The following is a 16,445-nucleotide window of genomic DNA, read 5'->3' as shown; positions in this document are numbered from 1 at the left end:
TGGAAAAAATTCTTTGTTTCATGTGAAAATTTCTTACCAGATCTAGTCAACAGATATTTAAATTTGCCTTTTTAGTCTGAAATCAAAATCAACATTTGAATGTTCAAAGCAGTTTCACAAAAAAGCAAGAAACTGAAATCAACAGAACGGCAAAATTTATATGTGTTTTCCTCATTTATATAGCTCCAATAAAGAGAAACAGCCTAAATATGTATTCAACATTGAAATTAATCATATTTCACTGGTAAGAAAAAAATCATTGCCCTCATCTTCAAATTTGGAATGGTCTTTTGAACATCTCGTGGAGCAAAAGTTTAATGTACTGTTTACTTTCTTTCCTCTGCTAATGAATAGTCTGCTAATAGTGTACTTTGTTTATGTCCTCACTTTACCACAAGCATAACAGTGTATCCCATCCTTTGCATTGAACTGTCACTAAGGAATATTTTTTACAAGACTTTGTAGGGCTTAACAGGTTGGGAAAGTGCCTAAAAAGATATGAAGGAGCCACCTGTCTCTGAAAATTTGCTTTTACTATATCAGGAAATCTATCAAGAGTACCATTTCAATTAAATTTTGTCACAGAGCTTGTAGATCATGAGGTAATAAATCCCTTAACTAAATATTTTAGGTGATATTAAATAAAAATAGAAATGCATTTAGCTACACCAAGAGATCTAATCAAAGCATTATTTTGGATGAGAAGTGGACAAGAGAGAAAGCATTAGAGTGATTTAAAAAGGAAGTAAAGCAAAGTAAGGAGGTTTAAAAGGCCTGAGGGGTCTTCATAAAAATTAGGTTTCTCAGAGGTTGGGTAGCAAGACCATGAATTATTCAAGTTTGCCTAATGACTGGCTGAGGCCAGCTAACAGGGAGTCACTTACCATCTGTTATTCTGTAAGAAATATTATAGCTTGACTATGATTATACATATCTGGTGAGAAGTTTTACAACTTTGTTTTTCAAGATAAACTGCTTATTTGTCTCAATGCACATTTTGGCTTTATTTGTTATATTTCCTTCTCTGCTACTTTTCATTTTCTGTCTTTCTCTTTACATCCCTCTTCATTTGGTATTTTATTCCTACTGCTTAAAGGTCATATCACAGTTTTGGTTTTGAGGCGAACCCACTTATTGGCTACATTAATAGTTTTATTTGCTAAAAATCAATCGTATGCCATGTTCTACAGTGATTCTGTTGTCTTCAGAATGACTTGGGAAAGCACAGGAATTACATCAAAATGCATAAACATCTTAATAGAAATACATAGTAGCACGCCTTTTAAAGCCTCTGTTATGTCCATATTTAGATTGTTACTTAATAAAAACAAGGCATATTCAAACAAAGTTTTGAAGAATCATGTGTAATGTAATGATATACTGAAAGTAAAATGTTATGTAATTGTGTTTTCATTAGCTGAATGTGGAGGCCGTTTTAAAGGAGAATCATCAGGAAGAATCTTATCTCCTGGTTATCCATTTCCTTATGACAACAATCTGCGTTGCATGTGGATGATTGAAGTAGATCCAGGAAATATTGTCAGGTATGGTAACTTGAACTCATATTATTGATCAAAAGAACTCAAGCTTCAAAATGTAGATGGAGGTGTGCATTTCCAATACTGAAAATGTATGTTGTGATTTTGCTTTAAATATATCTCTGTTTTCAGTGTCACTGCCCTTGCAACTGGGCACTAAAATTGTTGCATATTTGATGAAACATCATGATGACATGCATCATGGACATGCATGATCAAGGGCATGCAGAAGCCTACACATGCACGTTGAATAATACTAGAGACATTTGATACCACAGCCTCCAAAAAACAAGTAAAAAAGACAACATTAAAAAGAAAAGATTGTAGTTCAATATTTAATTTTAAATCAAGCAACTAATAATGATAGATATAATCATATCCTTTACTTAAAGTACCAAAACCAAATGATCCAAAGAATTAAATGGGTATGATTCAATTTGTGCTGATGATGTTTTGACATTTAAAGTAATGTTATTTTAATATGGGTAAGGAAACAAAAAGATATGTTTTCTTTAAACAGATTTTGGGGACTTCTGTAGATTGTTGGAATGCCTAGAGTAATATGTTATTACACTAAATGAAAATTCAAATATTGTGAGGTACAAAAAATTCAAACTACTATCAAAATATTTTCTATATGTAGTATAGTTGTACATATTTACTTTCAAATTTATAGAAACAAAAGTATTGTGAAAAAGACCTTTTGGCTTTAATATTTTAGTTTTCTATTTAAAGCTATGTTGTTCAGAAAAAATAAAATTGACAGAAAAATCATCTTGTTTCTACAGCCTCCAGTTTCTGGCTTTTGATACTGAAGCATCACATGATATTCTCCGTGTTTGGGATGGTCCACCTGAGAATGAAATGTTACTTAAGGAAATTAGTGGTTCTCTTATTCCAGAAGGCATTCACAGCACACTCAACATAGTGACCATCCAGTTTGATACAGACTTTTACATCAGCAAATCAGGGTTCGCCATTCAGTTCTCAAGTAAGTTAATTTCCATTGTTTATATGCCAGGTTGCATATTTTTTATATTTAGTGATTTTTTTTATCTTTATATTTTGAAATGAAATCTTGTGTGTCTTATATAATCTTGGTTCTCTTTAACCAGTTCTAGATCTTACTGTCATTGAAAATAGTGACAAATTTCCATTGACTTCAATAAGAGCAGAGTAAGCCCCAAATTGCAGTATGTGTAATACAGTATCTTTTTGTCATGACTGCAAGAGATAGCACTGATTCCTTTTTTAAAATATCCATTTATTTTGGCTGTATTGGCATTGCTTGAAGGGCAAACAGATGAGAAAGAGCAACAGAGCTCAGTACTAGTGGTTTGTCATGAAAGAAGTGAAGTAGGATGATTACAGACTGCATCTGTTTCTACTCTTCAGAAGAAAGTCTCAAAGTGAGCATAACTGCTTTAAAAGACACCTGTACAGAGTGTTTGCTTGGGCTGCCATTGTGTAGGATGGCACAAAGCAGCACTAGGAAAACAGCACCACATCTATCCTGCCTGCCCTGCTTCATCTACTGGATTTAACAAGCAAACTCTGTGATAGTAATTTAAGTGGTTTCCTTTTTTTTACTGTGTGTTGCCAATCAGAGGAAATAATGTGACTTGCCATTTTTTTTACTACTTAATGGGAATATTTTTTTTTCCTGAAAAGAAATGAAGATTTAGATTCAGCTTTTTTTTCCCACCAGCAATTGCACCCTTCCATCTATGTTTTCCTCAGGTTCTGTATAACAACAACAGTAATTCTATTTTAAATCTTAAAGTCAACAGTTCTGTTAACCATCATTTTTCCATCCTCTTGTCCTCTCAGGTAGGTATGCACCTATGTGTAGACACACATGTAAATCTTGGGGTTTAGCAGCTGCCATGTGACTCCGCATGTAATAGTTGGACCTTCTCCTTTTTTCCCTCATTTCCTCATCTCAGAGGTCTCTACTCCACTGGCTTAGGTATGGGTGACTGGTGCCTCCTGATCCCAGGGGGGGCACCAGCAGCTGATCGCCAAACCGGGGGGGTCCCCCAGTGGCCAATCACTGCCGCTGGCACTTCTCTCAGCACTCCTACATTTTCATTGGGGGGAGCAACGGCCATCACCCTCAACTCCCCAACCAGCAAGGGTCAATCTAAGGGTGGGGTATGTCTTCCCCACCATGCCCCCCCTATGCATCACCTATAGCCTTAAGCATACTGTTCTCATAATTTGAGTCTGGGGCACTATACTGCATAGAGGCATGGGGAGAGCACTGTATGCTAATCCCATTCATGTACTCACTTGAGGATATAGGGGTGAAAATAAAGCATGAGCCTCTTAGTGGTTCAAGGTTTAACTTAAAAAATAAGGACAATTGGTCTGGGGGCTGGAGTTAGGGAAAAACAAGTATACTAGAAGGACAGCAAGGGACAGTGTTATGTAAATTATCTTACTCTTTTGAGTGTCCTATGATTCATTAAAGAAAAGGTTTTTGAAGAGCTGCTGGAGAGTTATCTGCGTAGAGAAACATTCTGCTTTTCTTTTCTGTGTTGCCATTCTTAGTGCTGAGGTATCATAATAATAGTACAAGAAATTAATAACATGTTGCTGCCTCAGTACTCAGCTTTCCCGCTATCCTTGATCTCTTGTACAACTCTATTTCCTTGGATATGTACCTCTTCATCTTCCTATCCACATCCCCAATCTTCATTCAACCTCCTACATGGTTGCTTTTTCCAAAAGCTTTCCCATGGCCTGAATGCCAAGTTTTACCCCTTCCCTTCTCTAGGACCAGTTATTGATCCAGCCATGCAAGAGGCCTGTCTTTCTATCAACTGCTCATTCACAACTCCACAGCTTCAGTGGATGTAACAGCACAAAATCACTTTGTCCTAGAACAGAATTTGACTCTTTTATACATTGTGCAATACATATGAAAAAAAGAGATTAGGAAAACAGTAACAAAAATGGGGTAATGTTACAATGATCTTCATCAAATGAAAGAAAAGAATACACATCTCAGAAAGAAACATAACAGAAACAAATTGGAGAGGGTTATTAAACAGTTGTTGGCATTCCTTTATCTTGTGTGTCATAGGTAGGGGGTGCTAGATCTCATCACAATCTGGGGCAAGGAGGGAGCCAATGGTGGGAAGGGCAACCAGAAGAACCAGACAGTCATTTGGGTTGCAGTCTTGTGGACAAAATAGTATGTGATGGTAAAATTGCACAGAAGGGGTGAAATTGAGGTTTCACAGACAACCTTAATTCTGGCCTTTCCCGGGTTTACTTGACTCTGCAGTCTTAACAATATCCTTTTGCTGTAATTGTGTGTGTGTGTGTGTGTGTGTGTGTGTGTGTGTGAATGCATTTACACAACGGTGCATTCCCAAATAATGAATAATTGTTTTCAGTGACAGACAAATCTAACACTTTATAAGTATGATCCAGTCTGAATTCAGGCCTGCTTGCAATGAAGATGATTGGCATTTTGCCATTGCATTTAATGGGAACAAACCGTATTCTACTGTGATTTTTAATCTTCGCGGGTCAAGTTATTTTTACACTTAACTTGAATTATCAAACCCAGACTGCCAATACTACAGAGCAGCCTCACTAACTTGTCTCTTATTTTATGACTTAAGGCTAGAAAAAGGATATGCTGCAAAAAAGGTCAGACCATACTTATGTGCTTTTTCATTCTTATTCAACTAGAAACTAATAATTATCTAGGTGCGAACCACAGAATTTAAGATTCATGCAGATTGAAAAGTTTATTTAGATTAACTATACCTAATGCTTAAAAATATTTATCTGAATATAAAAAAATACACATTTTCATAAAGAACTACCACAAATTACAATAGTGTCTTGCATGTCAAATACAAATAAGTTCAGAACAAACTGTAATATGAAGAGACTTGACAACATGACAGCCATAAAAAGAATTACTCTCATATTCATGTCCCTTTGTGTATAGGCTTACTTACCTGGTGAAGAGGGCTCTAAAATAAGTTAAATGAGGAATGGGAGATAAAAGCCCATAGTTGCACAAAAAAACAGTAAAACCTGGATAATGGTGTAGAAGTAGCAGGAAACAAGGAAAAGCTTATAGGAGGAGACATTTGTGGAGTAATATTGCAGTCATTTAAGATGCCTTTAGTGTAGGAAGAATTGAAAGTCCTAGCATCACAGAAAATTGGGAAACAGAAACTTGGTGGGAGAGAGCTTAAAACTGGATTATTGTCATGAATAGTTGTGGTTGGTCCAGAAAAGAAGGACTTAGGGAAAAGAGAGGAGATGTTACCGTGTATATTAAATATAAATGTGTCCAAAACTTTAGAAGGAATTAAGTAGTAAATGTTTTAACTTTAAAATGTGCTAACCTAAGAATGGGAGTACAGGAAGAGCAATGTTATGGCAAGTATCTAGTAGGTACCATGAAAACAGGAGGAAGAGTGGGAGGTAGACAATTTTTTCCCTTAACCGCTAATTGAAATATCTAAACTACAGCACTTGGTGGTTATGAGGAAGGTTTAAACTATTAAATCTGCTGGGAAGGTAATATAGCATAGGCAGTTAGCAAGTTTTTACAGTATGCCAGGGATGATTATCTTGGTGCAAGTGGTAAAGAGACCAACTAATGGGAGGCTTCTCTCAATTTGCATTTTACTAATGAGAAAGAATTGATTGAGAATTTGAAAATGAAAGTCAACTTAGCATGGCATGATAGTATTTACGATTCTAAGGAAACAGTTTAAAAAGTTCATAAGAGTAAAATCTGGAACCAACTTCCAAGAGAAGTGGTGCTGGCTCCTACCCTGGGGGTTTTTAAGAGGAGGTTGGATGAACATCTTGCTGGGGTCGTTTGACCCCAGTACTCTTTTCTGCCATGGCAGGGGGTCGGACTAGATGATCTACTCAGGTCCCTTCCAACCCTAGAAACTATGAAACTATGAAAAGCATTGGATTTCAGCAATTCAAACTGATAGGACTGTGAACTATTGGGAAAACCTAAGGGAAAAGAAAAGTGGTTGTTTTTGAAAGAGACAATATGGAAATCAAAGGAGAATGTTGTCCCAGTGTGAAAAAAGTATATAAATGTAGCAAGAGAGCTACTTGTCAAAGTCATGACCTCCCCAGTGCCTTGGAACTATAAAAAAAATTGAATTTATTAAAAGTGAAGACTTGGCCATAAGGTAGGGAAAAATCAGAAAGAACCAAGGCTCAACTTGATATGCAGCTGTCAAGGAACACAAAAGGCATAAAAAGAGCATCTTACTACATTAGATGAAGATGAAGGAAAGAGTAGAAATTCCTTCCTGAATGGGGAGGGGAAGTTGATAATGGTCAAAGCAAAACATGCTGAAATGGTTAATATTTTTTCTTACTTCAGTACTCATAAAAAAGGCTATTTATCAGAAGGTGGGCACAGTTAGCACTGAGGATAGGGGTATAGGTTTTCAACCTACAGTAAGAAAAGAGCATGTAAAGGATTTCTTAGATAAGCTACATACTTTCAAATCAGCAAGGCTTAATAAGATTCACCTTAGAGCATTAAGGCATTGGTAAAAGTAATAGCAGGGCCATTAACTATTATCTTTGAGAACTCTTGAAGGTCAGTTGAGGTCTCAGAAGACTGGAGAAAGGTGAATAAAGTTCAGATCTTAAAAAAAAAAAGAAAGAAAAAAGAAGAGCCAGTCTAACTTAAATCCCTAGAAAGATAATAGAACATATAATTAGGGACCTAATGAAATCACAATGGTGAAAAATTGGGTGGGGTTCATGAAAAACAGTGGTCTCTGTGATGTTGGTGGGCTCACTGCCAAAAACAAAATAAAACAAAAACCCTTATTGGGAAGCAGAGAGCAGGACCCTGCAGTGCTAGAGTTGGGGGGGGGGGGAGACAGTGGAGAAGTAGGGCTGGATGGCAGAGGAGGGAGGGGGAAGGATGGAGGGGAGGAGGAGAAGGGGCAGGGGGAAGGAGAGGGGAAAGGGCAGAGGGGGGTCAGAGGGAGGGGGAGAGAAAGGGCAGAGGGGGGGACGGAGGGGCATAGCTGCTCACAGCAGGCAATGAGGATGCTGCACAAGCAGCTACATCAAGGTCCTGGACCTGCTGTGTCCCCAGAGCCCCAGCCCAGCTTGTTGCATGCATGCATCTGGTGCCACAAACAAGCTGGTCCAGGGCTCTGTGGATGCTGGTGCAGTGTCTCTCTGTTGCCTGCCACAGCAGGCTTGAGACCCCAGGGCAGCTTTCCCTCTTGGAGATGGCCCAAAACTGCAGCTTAATTACCCTAATTAATCCTGGGAAATCCATTAAGTCGTACTTAATAACATGTGAATTAATGGCTTCTCTAGTCTTAATCAGGGTAATTAAGCCACGGTTTTGAGCCATCTGGCAATCTGCTGGGAGGAGCAGGACCACCGGTGTGCCTCAGGCAATCAGAGGTGTGGGTGAGCCCCACCACAGCCTGCAAAAATGGTGGCTGGGCTTAGGATCTGCCTGTGGAAACAGCTGGCCGCCTCCTTGAATTTGGTAGACCCCTTCATATAACCAACAAGTATCTAGAAGTTAATGAGGTGATATGTAATAGCCAACATGAACCGGTTATGTGATATAACCTGATTTCCTTCTTTGACAAAGTGATAGATCAGTGGGCCATAGGGGAGGAACGGAAGTGCTGTACCTTGACTTTAGTAAAGCCTTTGGCACTATTTTCAACAATATTATCCTAAGAAAACTAATTAAATGTGGTCAGTAGATCTATAAGTTGGATCCATAAATGGCTGGAAAATCATACTTGAAGGGCTCAATTTCAGACTGGGAGAAGGTATCAAATGACATTCCCCAGGGGTCTGTTTCAGCCTAGCACCCTCTGTCATTAATAATGTGGAGGAAGAAATGCTGTATACTTTTATTAAATTTGTAGATAACGTTAAACTGTGTAAAACAGACTGTAGAACAAGAGTTATCAAACTTAGCCTGAGCCAGATCCAGACTTGGGTCTGCTCAAGGGCTGGATCCACAGAGCCAGCAGCTTCAGCAGCACCAAGGGCTGTGGCAGAGGGGCAGGCAGAGGCTGCGGGGTTGCATGTGGTGGGGGAGTAAATGGCCAAGGGCCAACCAGCTATTTGTTGCAACTATAGCAACAAAAGTGGCTGTGGTAGTGGAGAAAGCACCCATATGGTGAGCAAGGCTGTGTCAACACAGCTTATATTTGCCATGCTGTTGCCAGCCATGTCGAACGGGGCTCCAGGATTCTGTGATAGTAGACTGGCAGGCCAGATGAAATGGTTCTGTGAGCCAGATCCAACTCAGAGACCCCATTTTTGATACTCTTGTTTAGGGATAGAATTAGGATTCAAAATGATCTTGATGATGTTGAAAATGGTTTGATATGAATAGGATGAAATTCAAGAAAGACAAGTGTAGAGTACTATATTTTGGAAGGAAGAATCCAATACGCAAATCAAAAATGGAGAAAGACTGGCTAAGCTGCATAGATTCAGAAAAGAAACTGGGACTTACAGTGACCCCCAAGCTGCATATGACTCAGCAGTGGAATACAGTTGCTAAGAAAGCTAGTATCACATTTGGATTTATTCATATGATTGTTGCACATGTGAATTCTGTGAAAGGCAAAAAGGGGCAGTGCAAGCAGTAGCAAGGTTCACCCTCTGGGTTTTGGAGCCACAGCGAAGAAGTAGCTTTGGTAGAAGACACCTTGGAAGCTAGTGACCCCAGAGAGCTCATTGCACATACAACATACAGACAAAGAAGGGTGCAACTGCATCTCTCCCATCCTCTGTCTCTGGTTGTACGCAAATCACAGGAAGTGATTCTTCACTTCAGCACTAGTGAGGCTGCATCAAGAGAACTTCATCCCATGTTGGGGCATCCGAGAAAGATGGTGGAAAAAGTAGAAGGAGTCCAGAAGGGATCATTAAAAATGACCAGAGGTCTAGAAACCATAGCATATGTAACATATGAGGAAAGAGTGAACAACTGGGATTCTAGAGAAGTAGTAGTAGGTTTTGGGGATTTTTTATCCGAAATTACCAGAATGAATGACGTAATTGAGAAGCTGATGCCAAATGTGTTTAATCTGAAATCTGGAAATACAATATTTGAACAGAATGCCTGCATATAAACTTCATAACAGGTCTGAAGTCAATACCAAAAAAAAGGAAGGAGGGAGTGTCTTTATCACATTTTTTCCTCTTATCTAACTGAGACAGGGCACTCTGGGCCTGATTAAAATCTCAGATATACCAATGGAAATCAGGAGTAACTTATTTCTACTCAACAGAGCCTGAATAAGGCAGAAATTGCTGAAATAAGAAAAAAAAGAGAACAAGCATCCATCTGCCTCAGACATAAACCATCCAACCAAGAGCCAGGCAGGGGGGTTATATTTAATCAAAAAGCTTTTCTCTTCAGTTAATATTGCCTGCATTTCTTCATTTTACAAAACTAAAAGTAGTCAGTACTAGAGACAGTTCCGGAAAGCTGTTATTCATGCTAGTAACTGAAGACAAAAACAAATGTGTTTAAGTACAAGGAGTATACATCACACATAAATATGTATGATAAGAAAATATCTTAATCTGAACATAATGCTTTATTTTAAACCAGAGATAAACTTAAGAGATAACATTAAGATATAAAAATATTAGCTATTTTAATATCCATTAAATAAATACTCAAAACGTTTTGTAAACAGCAAGGAATTAATTATCAAAATCCCAGGCTCAAATAGACATTCCTCTTTGATTTGAGACCTATGAGAACTTGTGCGTAGAAGTTCTTCTTCTCCTTTTTTAATATTTACCGAAGTCCTATTTGGGAAGGTTTTCTGAGATAAAATGTGTACATTGATGTGCTCATTTTCTCTACTGAGATTTCCAATGCTGCCATTCTTAAACTTTAGATAGTTCAGAATTGGGTTCCTGAAATACATCTCTTCTCTGTACTGCAGGGTTACTTTCTTCATACTTTATGGCACCATTGACACAGGCGTCACACCTTAATGTATAGCAAGTCTTTCTCCTTTCCTGAATAGAATAGATAAGACTTTCTCTTCTTTGTGTCTGCTTAATAACAGGACAGACTTTTCTCCCCTTTATTTTTTTCAGAGTCTGACTTGCTGACATCTATGAACTTTAGACTAGGCCCTTAGCGTCAGCTTTAATGCTTCAATTTATGGGCCACTATTTTCCTTTCATAAATATTTGTGAATATGCAGGATTCTGAGAATTTGGTTTTTGGTTTTGTTTTGTTAAAAAAAACTTGGATTATAGAAACAGATGCAGTTGTTCTGTGGCTTCTCTCTTTTCCCTCATCACTCACTGTCTGTCTCTTCCTTTCAAATAGCAAACATTTGTAAGGGGTATTGCCAGTTCTGTTGCTGTTAGTGGCTTTCAGTTCCTGTCACAGTTCAGCAAGTGGATCTAGCAGGAGTGGTAGCTGTTAGGTCTTTCTCGGTCTTAGCATTATTTCTAGTGCATGTCTTTCATTCATAATGTGACTTAAGGCTTAAACATCAGGCACTCTTTCAGTGGTTTTTAGTCAGAGGTTAGTTTATCTTGTTATTTTTGTATCTCAGAGCAACTAGCACATGAAGAAACAAAAGAAAGGGGAAAGTAGATATCCCTTTTTCTGTTTCTGCAGAACTGTAACGTTTCATTGAATTAAAATGGACCCTGGAACACAAATTAACTTAAATCCTATGCAGACCTATTAGACCAGAAGTTTCTTAGTTACACCACTTTAAAGCCTATTGATTTCAATGTAGTTGCTCTACACTTGTAACAGTAAGTTAGGAGTATATTTTTGGCTCATGCTTGCCATGATATTACACAGGGTGTAATCATTACTCAGCTTCAGTATGTGACATGTGTCCTCTTGAATCTCAGAATAATTTGCCAGGAATTTTCTTTTCAGGCTCTGTAGAAAGGCATACCATACACGGGAGATTGCAAATATGACTTTTACCAATAAAAGTAATACATCTGAGGAGTCAGAAAGATTTTCACCCACTTACTATCAGAAACCATCCCCACATGTCATGGTGTTCCATAAACACAACTAAAAAGGGCAAAAATATCTTTTCTCTGATCCAAATGCCAACCCTTACGTTGTTTCTAAGAGACTTCTCTTTTTCTTCCTCATTAATCCTGTCCCTTTTGTTAATTCTTTCTCTTTTATTACATTCCTTAAGGTTGACATTTATTTGATCCAAACAGTGCACAAGACAGTCAAAGTGTTGCCATAGTAATAGGTTTGTACAATTCAGTGGCTTTGAAATGTTGACAGATCAAATACTTTGAAGATTTAGATAATATCATGCATTTTACTTTCCATTTTAAAGTACCCAGGAAAAATAGATTTAAAAAACGTGTTAATCTATTCTGAATATTACTTTTTTTCCTAAGGGGATTGGCTGAGATCATGGGGGTGGGGGGTGCAGCACAGCACAGAATTGCAATTTGGTCTATACTGTATTTCTGTAGATACGTACATGGCTCCTGTTTACCACAGTATCTGAAATCCTGAGATGGTAGTGATACCTAGCCAGCTGACAGAAGCATACAAGTAGTTTAATTGTTTGGCTGATCCAGGGCTCTTCACATCTGGATAGGGAATAAGGAATAGCCCTCATTAAGTGGGGAATGCTGCATGAGACCAGGGAATGGTATCCCAGCTACCCATCATGTGGGAGACTTCCTACTTAGCCTTACTTCAGATTTTACACTTAGTTCCTATATGATGATGCCTATTCAACAGCCTCTTTTTCTGTTGCTCTGTGAACCAACCAGGACAGAAAGCCCATGTTTTGATAGTAAAAGTCATAAGTCAGAATACCTGAAAACCGATTTGGTGAAGACGCTAAGGGCAGAACCCTATGTCACTTTTTGTGTCTAATTGACATGTACACAGCCACATAACTGCAGTTATGTTTCCCTTTACATCTGGCAGGCAGGTGTGCTAAGTGAAATAGAACCTGGCACTGTGTAAGTGCAAAAAACAGCAGTTACACAGCTGGGTATGTGTCATTTAGGCACATAAGTGCAATAAGATTATTTCTTTATTCTTTGTATGGATGAGGACAGTGTCTTATCTGGATAACACAGAGGTAGCATGAAAAATGCATGGGGAATGGGTACATAAATGGGAAGGAAAATAGGAGATGTTTGCCCACAGACCTATTGCAGATCTTTCTGCACAGTGAATTTCCCTCCCTGGTGATTATGCTCTCAAGTATGCTGTGTAGCTTGGCATAGTCTGCTACCTAAATTGGAAGCCTTGTAGCTCTGCCTGTGCAGCACAGTGGATAGTCTAATTAGCATGGGGATAACTTAACTGACCCTGTCATTCAGCTGTGCTAATCAGTCCACCTAATGTGCCACTTGGAGATAAACTGCTTTAAGATTAGAAGGTCACCTATGAGAGAGCTTGGGGCTGCTGCTGAACACTGTGAGTTTACTGTACAGACATGGTCTATGCTACCTTTGGCAAGCCACTTTGGTATTCTGTACCTCTGTGTCCCCATCTATATAAATGGGATGATACCTTCATTAGTAAAATGCTTAAAGATCCACAAATATGACATCTAATTATTAATATTGATTATATATTGGGTAAAACAAAGCCTAGGAAACCGACAGCCAAGATTATTTTGACTGTTCAAAAAGCCTACTAATTATCTCCTTTATGCTAAATTGATTTTCATAGAGTCTTGCACCTCAAGGAACAATACTAGCTCTGAGTAATTTATATTTTGCATTAGAATATATTTTATATACTATGAAATTTTGGGCTCTGGCTACTTCCTTAGAATGATGACTTAAGCACCTTTCACACAATTTTTGTAACTTTTATGGCAGAGGTATCAGACATATAGCCCACAGGCCAAAACCAGCCCTGCAGAGTGCCATCCAGTCCCTGAGTCTGATCAGAACTACATGAGGCATGTAATGGAACTGGTCCAATTTCTCTGAATGTAAATACTTTGACACCTCTTTCGCTTCCCTCCTGTCACTGTTAGTGCTCCTAAGTCTTTGGTTCTTAATTTTCAACATCAGTAGAAAATGTTTTATAACATATTCCCAGACCATCTTCATTCTAGTACCTCACAAATCTATCCATATGGGATTCTTTATGACATACAGTCCTGGAGGACCTATGATCCATTTTCCAGATTTAGATTATAATATACTGCACATTATATTCATGCAATTTAAAGAAAGCAGATGTATTACAGTGCCATTTCTTTCTTCTCTAAAATTATAGCCTCTGGTCATTTAAGCACTTCCAGATAATGTAGGTGATTGAAGTAAGTTTTCTGACTTGGTTTGCAAGTGTATAACCTGCTGGACAGATGCACATTGAGAAAGCCTGTCACTGATTTTGTAATGAGGCACAGATCTGAGAGGGAGTCTGAAATAGTAACACAACAAGTAACTGGTCAATTCAAGTAAGACTATTCATGGATAGCTGGAGTTGTTTAAGAGTAATATCTGAGTAGATATTAGATGCCAACCTTCCAATATTAAGTCCTAATCCTGAGTGATGCATAGCCCCTAACACATGGATGCGCTAGTAAAGTCTTAACAGAGAGTTTTGGACTTCCTTTCTTGTACTGGACCAGTACATTGGTATTCCTTATAAACTTCAGTATGTCCACCACTTCTCCCTCATTTTTTCTTTCATTTCTGGTTAGGTATAATTTCTTCTGAATAGTTACGTAAATAGCAGACTTGTTGTTGTTGTCCCTATAGGGAAATATATGTCCTTAGATTGATTGATTTCTGTACACTGTCTGTCTGTAAAGAATAATGTATCCAACAAAAGAGTATAATTTTAAGGAATGTACAGTTTTCAAAACTGAAGAATCCCACATACAACCAGTGCTACATACAAATGTTCAAAAAGCCCAAGGAGGAATAGATTTTAGTTATGTGGTTTTCTGTAAGCGACCTAGGTTAGATCAGGAGCAAACAGTATACATGTTTGCTCTTTGGGGTGGGGGCATGCAGGCTGCCTGCACTGACTGAGGGAAGCAGAGGCACTCCTGAATGCCTCCCAGCATGCCCCATGGGCTCCTTAGGCTGCTGGAGACTGCTGAGTTCCCCAGTCACTCTTGATTGGCTGCCGGGCATGGGCAAGCATGCCCCCAGTACTGTGACCCATCACTGTGGATCTACACCCATCCCCCTCCTTCCATCCCCCCGTTCCCCCCACACCCAGCCCTAGGCTTCCAGAAAAGCCACAAAGTGAGCATCCTCCATCATGATTTGCATGTGCCTCTGTGTCCCGGCCTGCCTGCAGTGTGCCATGGCATGCGTGTGCCTGTACTCCAACGAAGAGACCCAGGAGCTGCACTGTGCCCTGCTTGTTGCCCTGTGTGACTCTTGCTAGAGGCTGCAGGACATCCTGCGTCCCCACCTGGACATGATGCAGCAGCTAATCACCATGTCACACAGCTTCATCCACCCCCTAAACAGTCGCTGGATGTCCTGCATGGAGCCACCCTCCACACCTTGCACCAGCCAAGCATCCTGGACTAGGCCACCAACTTTCACTTGGCCAATGAGGACAAGGCTACCCAGGACTTCAAGAATGCTAGGGTGCTCTTGTATTGTCTTCAGACCACTGAGTGCCAGTTCTGGGCCTACACCACCAACACCAACTAATGGGAGTGGAACATCCTGGGCACCTGGGATGAAGAACAGTGAGTCCAGACCTTCCACATCCATGGGACCACCTTCAGGGATATCATATCCCAGCTGGCCCCCCACATTGCGTACCAGGACATAAGCATATGGTCACCTCTCACTTCAAAGAAGCAGTAGCCATCACTGTCATGAAGCTGGCTGCCCCCGACATTTACCACTGTCTGGGAGGCATGCCTGGTCAATCAGGGCATCCTGGCCAAATGCTTCATCCACCTCACCAACTCATAGGAGCTGGCCACTGGCTTCCACCGCATGGGCTCCCTCTACTGTGTGGGAGCCAGAGATGACACACACATTCCCATCCTCTGCCTGCCCCAGGGCACCCAAGCATTTATCAGTTGCAAATGCTACTTCTCCATCATCCTTCAGGACATTGTGTGCCTCAGCAACCTGGGTATAGGCATCTCTCCACCTGGCACCAGGAGTCGGCTGTGCATGAGTGGAGCTTGGGGGCAATGACCAAGGCTTGCAGAATCTCCTCAAGTGGAGACAATGAGTGGAGTCCCCCATCTGGACCTTTCTCCTGCTCAGGGCTGGGACCTGTGTTGCTGCTCTCCACCTGGCACAGTGGAGACCAGGGTCCCTCTGTAGGCACTGCAGTGGACACCTGAACCACTTTGTCAGAGGGTCCAGGGACCCTGGGTCTTGTGGGAACTCAGGCCATCCCTGGGGCAGGCAGGGATGGTGTTTCAGTACTGTGTTCCTGAAGGAGTGGTACTTAAATGGCAACATTTCCCTGGTGAGAATCAGCTGAGCCAGTGAAGCTCTTAAACCGATCCCTATCCTTGTTCTTCCTTTATAGGAGAGGTGTTTCAGTTCTGTATCCATGCAGGAATGGTACTTTACTCCCAACATTTCCCTGGTGAGCGCCAGCTGGGCCTGGAGAGATAAGCTTTACCATTACTCCTGGAGGAATGCCAGCCAATAACCATGCTCCTACTATAGGAGATGGTCCTCAGGCAATGCTTGAGAGCTGGAGGGCAGCCATCTGCTTTGATGGTGCACACAATGTGAGAATCCACCTCCCATGCTAGCTGTGGCTCTGCTATGATGTTCTGACACCCCCAGATGAATTAGTGATTGCCACCACTATTGATGCACCGATGACCCTGTTACCTGACCCTACTAGAGGTTCCCCAGATCCCAGCTCTCTAAGAAGTCTTGCCCTGCACTGCCTCT

General features: G+C 40.2%; 1 protein-coding gene across 4 annotated transcripts in view; it reads left to right on the top strand.

Moving 5' to 3' along the window:
- Positions 1–16,445, top strand: part of CSMD3 (CUB and Sushi multiple domains 3) — a 1,311,906-nt gene that overhangs the window by 930,332 nt on the left and 365,129 nt on the right. For all 4 annotated transcript variants that reach the window (XM_090040525.1, XM_090040524.1, XM_090040523.1 and 1 more), the window contains 2 exons: positions 1,418–1,544; positions 2,327–2,529. In XM_090040525.1, the coding sequence (XP_089896651.1) occupies positions 1,418–1,544; positions 2,327–2,529 (330 nt within the window). The remainder of the gene's footprint in view (positions 1–1,417; positions 1,545–2,326; positions 2,530–16,445) is intronic.

Source organism: Crocodylus siamensis, chromosome 3, assembly GCF_052110815.1.
Source record: "Crocodylus siamensis isolate JL-2025a chromosome 3, ASM5211081v1, whole genome shotgun sequence".
NCBI classification, from domain to species: domain Eukaryota; kingdom Metazoa; phylum Chordata; order Crocodylia; family Crocodylidae; genus Crocodylus; species Crocodylus siamensis.
Note: the sequence above shows the minus strand (reverse complement) of the source record. Positions and strands in the feature narration are given on the sequence as shown.